This window comes from Rhagoletis zephyria, unplaced genomic scaffold, assembly GCF_001687245.7.
Source record: "Rhagoletis zephyria isolate East Lansing unplaced genomic scaffold, Rhagoletis_zephyria_1.1 Rzeph_scaffold_07295, whole genome shotgun sequence".
In the NCBI taxonomy this organism is placed as follows: Eukaryota; Metazoa; Arthropoda; class Insecta; order Diptera; family Tephritidae; genus Rhagoletis; species Rhagoletis zephyria.
Window position 1 is genome coordinate 1 of NW_016164378.1, and position 4,847 is coordinate 4,847.

At 41.2% G+C, this 4,847-nt stretch overlaps 1 protein-coding gene across 1 annotated transcript; it reads left to right on the forward strand.

Moving 5' to 3' along the window:
- Positions 1-11: 11 nt before the first annotated feature.
- LOC108374074 (integrin alpha-PS3-like) lies at positions 12-4,847 on the forward strand. Its single transcript, XM_017630039.1, has 5 exons — positions 12-274; positions 1,608-1,677; positions 1,742-2,057; positions 2,131-2,636; positions 4,707-4,847. The coding sequence occupies exons 1-5, from the start codon at positions 18-20 to the stop codon at positions 4,827-4,829; spliced, it is 1,272 nt and encodes a 423-aa protein (XP_017485528.1). The 5' UTR covers positions 12-17; the 3' UTR covers positions 4,830-4,847.

The window sequence follows — 4,847 nt, forward strand, 5'->3', positions numbered from 1 at the left end:
TCACTTCATCGAATCGTATGCCCTTCGCCAAAATACCTGGTAACTGCCGGATCAAAGATAACGACTACTTAGAATGCGATTTGAATAATGGCGTTGCAATAGCGAGAGGCGCCAAAGACTCATTTACTGCTATTTTCGATGTTGCTGGCATATCGGGAAAACCAGTGATTCTAACCGCCAAGGTGTTCAGTACAGGCAAGGAGGCTAACGAAGCCAATAACATGATCACCGATGTAATAACACTCGGAGAATTCACCGAAATCGATATAGTCGGGTAAGTAGGAGTGCTAAGGGTTATGTATAATTTTGTGTAGGAAAGAGAAGTGTAGAAATTTCTCCTTATTTTGTTATTGTTGTTGTTGTAGCGGCTACCACGCCCCACTCGGGTCGGATTGCTCGTCAACGTTATCATCAGGCTTAGCTAAGGGGAGGTCCAGGAAATGGGCAACTTGCACCGGGTCTGTCCATAGGGACAGGGGCGGTAGCTGGGTGGGGTTTTGGGGGCATGCGCAGAGGTGGCGTGAGTCATGTGGCGACTCTCCGAATAGCGGACACTCTTTGGGCACATCTGCAGTCACTCTGCTCAGGTATGAGTTTAGCCTACTGCAGTAGCCATAGCGGAGTTGGGCTATTGTGGTGCGAGTCTCTCAAGGCAGACAAAGCTCTGTCTCGTCCACGTTGGGTGGTTGTGTGCCTAAAATGACCTTCACAGGTCGGGAGTATATATAACTCAAGACCGACTCCATGTGAATGCCGTTTAAGGGATGCAGTTGGGTCCAGAGGTTATTTAATGAACCTCCGTCAGTTCGTTGAGACGCCTGCTGACGTGCCTTGGCGAGGACTCTTCTGCAAGCAGTTATCTATTCGGGTGCCCATGTCTGTGGCACCCTACCAGGAACTACTTGCAGAGAATTAGGTTATGCTCCCTGACGGGGATCATCTGTGCCTCGTCGTGATGGTGGTGCTGAAACGACATCAGTAGGCATCCTGACGCGGTCCGTGTTCTGATATGTCTGCAGCTTCGTCCACTGCCTCCTGCTAGTCATCAATCCCAGACACCATTATTGAGCAGTCGTCAGCATCGAGACTCCCTGTGGTGGTTGAGGGAGCTTTTAAATGTAAACAGCAACTTTTCGCGGCTCTTTTCCTAGATTTGCTTTATGGTGAATACGTGGTCCATAATTGGTTTACCAAGTCGGAAGCTACACTTATAGGACCCAATAGGTTGGTTGACGGTGGGCTGCAGCCTTTCAAGCAATACGTACGATAAGGCCTTGTAGTCCATGCTTAGAACGTCGATACTGCGGTAGTTGGTGCGCAAGCGAAAATGGTGAGCGAGGTAACCGTTGAGCATTTTCGGATTAGCCCTGTCGAAGATACGTATTTATAATGACTATATAATTCAAGATAGGACAGACAGCGTAAGGTGCCACATCGCTCCCAGTTCTTAATAAGTTAAGTAAGACGCATTCCGTCTTATATACACCGAAGAAAATATTTGAACCTCTTTTGGCTTGAAAAAACTTCACATAAAATTTATGTGCTGATCACAGCCAACGTAAAACTGTTGATGATTTTAACTTACACGTTGCGTTTTATATTTTTAGCATACCAAAAACACCGCATGTTAACTTGGAGAAGATCAGCAATACTACCGAAATCATTAACAACTACGAGGTGAGTTTGCGGATATTTAATTTGATTTGTACAAATGTCAAATTTACATATCCCTTTTAAACAGATAAAAAGCGTCGGTCCCAGCACTATCGGAGCAATGGATGTGATCTTCTATATACCTGTGGCGTATAAGGTGCCCGGCACTACGAACACCATACAAATTATCGAAATGGATAAAATAAATATGCAGGCTGTCTATGATGCGCAATTGATTGGCATCGATTACTATCAAAACAATACACAGCTCATCATGAATACCATTGAGGTATCGACGAGTACGCACAGCACATCTACAGTTTCCAAGACGAATAAGCATAAACACATTAATGCGCAATATGATTCCAACAGCTTCTATGAAATGACAGTAGAAAGCGAAAGTTGTAAGTTTAAAGATCGCCAAATAACTGTTGAACTCTTTCCTTACTCCGTTTCCATTTTGCCATAATCTTTCAGCAACCCATACCGATGACACAACGACTTTATCAGTTCGACGTCGTAGACGTCGTGAAGCTGCTGCCAATACGGCGACCAAAGCACAGTATGCTCGTATCGTCAAGGCGCACGAACTGCTAAGTGAAGATCTAAGAGGTAAATTGCCAGTGAATCGTACGATCGTTTTCAATTGCAATGATCCCGAGATGACGATTTGTGTGCGCTCTGTTATGCGTGTTTATAATTTCAAACCCGAGAAGCCCATCACGGTGACAATGAAATATCAAGTCGATCTGAATGAGATCAATCAGATATTGATTGAACCATGGGAATATTTTGTTATACTAATCGGTGCGGATGTGAAAAAGATTGGTGACTCTAATGGCAAATCGCTGGCGATACGCAAGAGCATCGACTATAATATTGTTTCGAAACATCAACTCTATGGTACGCCGATATGGGTGTATATATTGGCCGTGTTGGGTGGACTCTTGCTATTGGCGCTAATGACTTACGGAATGTATAAGGTGAGTTTATTTATTTATTTATTGATTGTAATCAACTTTATAGAAGCATTTCGACGTAATTGTATGCCTATAGCGCTCGAAGGTCTAGGGATCTAATAGAAAATTTAGAGCTATGCATCAAGGCTGGTTGTGGTACCCAAGAAATATGGTAGCGCCATTTTGTTGCCCTTTTCCTGGAGAAAGACATTTTATTTTAATGTCGAACCATTTTGACCCACTTTTTGATTCGTGTATGTCGCTTATTGTGACACTACTTAGGTTCTTTACATATAACACTTTAGAAGAAATACAAATTAAAACCAAGGGTACTAAAGAAACACTTGGTCCGGAAAATTACTTCAAATACTTATATATGTATCTCAACCTTTGCTCTAATAAATAAGAATATTGCGTCCAATGCAAATCAATCCTTCCTAATGCTTATAGTCGTATAAACTATTTGCAATGTTCGTATTTATCCCAAAGCTTTCTTTCGCACTTACCCAAACCCAAACGAGTTCTTCGTGTTTGGTGGCCCCCAATAAAATTATCTGCTTAAAACTTCTGTGGAACAATTTAACCTTCTTTTGAGCATGAAACCAGCAGGCATTTGGCGGCTTTAATGAATTTTAGTACGCCATAAAGAGAGAGGCGGCTGAACTCAGAAACATTCTGCAGGAATTATGTACAGAGTGTTTTAAGCCTCAGTGTTCGACTGTATCTTTGCAGCTCGGGTCCTCGCAGCTGCGACTGAACCTAATAGAGGGTAAGCCAATCTTTCCGGCATGTACGCTGTGCCGACCGCACTGAGTTTTGTGTGTATTTTATATGCTTATTGTTTGTAGTAGGGCGAAGTCTCAATCGTACAAACCACCTCATGCAGGTCAGTCTTCGTTGGCTTCCCTTTCAGGTACGCATGTTGAGAGCAAGATAAATTGGACGTTTTGTCTCTAATGCACAGATCTAAGAGCCTCTAAAAATTTCTCGATTACAAAGGACATTAGGCTTATTGGCCAGAAATCTCTAGCACTGGCATAATCAACGTGTTTTAGGAAGAAAACTTCTTTCACCAGCTTAACGGGACGTTGTTTAGTAAAACGCACGCTCTAAAAAAAAAATTAGAATGACCATATCTCACCGTCCATATCCGATGATTTAAAGAGTGAGAAGAGGAAACCAACAAATTTTATATTTTATCTCTCCAGTATCTCCTCCAGTAGGTCATCGGAGTGGCTTGGAAAATAGCTTTCATTCCGTCGATCCTGCATCCTGGAAAATGAGTATTCATAAGGATATCCAGCGATTCCCCAGCCGACTCGGTTCACAAACCATCTGACCTCCTTATATATGGGTATTTTCAAACTGGCGTTTCGTAACGCTCGTTTGACAAAATGTTAAAAAACAAGAATTGACGAAGTCAAAATTTTAAAAAGGTGTTTCTAGATATGCATAGCAATTAAATAGCCCCATATTCAGTACAAAAAATTACAATTGTTGGTAGTAGCGATTTAAAAATATTATTATTAACCTTACGCGCTGGCGTGACGTTACAAAAACCAGAAGTGGATTTTGACTTCGATTGCCAAATTTCAAAGCTCTGCGAATTGGGCAAAACTATTTGTATAAACGATTTTGTAGTAGGTAATATTGGAAATATTACGGTTAATTTTCCAAGTTTTGAAATGTAGAAATCTTTGCCGCTTTATATTAAATCAGCTGAATTATCTGACGTGACGTTACCTGGCGTTACGTTTCTAAAATTTCCATTGAAAACGTTTCTTTAATATTGTTCTTGAAAGAATTTTGTAGCGGGAAGAAAACATGCATTATATGCCGAATGTACTTTTTATTTCGACATCAGCGCCACCAGCCGTTCCATTTTTTGCAAATCTATGTTCTACTACGTTTCACCTAAACATGCCAAATGTGAAACAAATCAGAGCATAAATACGGTTTTTCTAAATTTCTCGACCCTGGCGCCACCTAACGAGACCATTTTTGGCATAAATGTATCCAATATTTTCCCTACATTTTTTTTACTACCGTTTGCTTTCTTTTACTAAATTTATTTTAAATATTTGTAATTTACAGCTTGGATTCTTCAAGCGCGCGAAGAAGGAGGAAATGGATGCATTGGTTCATCAAGGTTCCACAAGACCGGCACGAGATGATGTAGAGCCAGAAGCAGAAAACCTAAATACTGACAGAAATTAAAAAAAAAAACACTTTAGA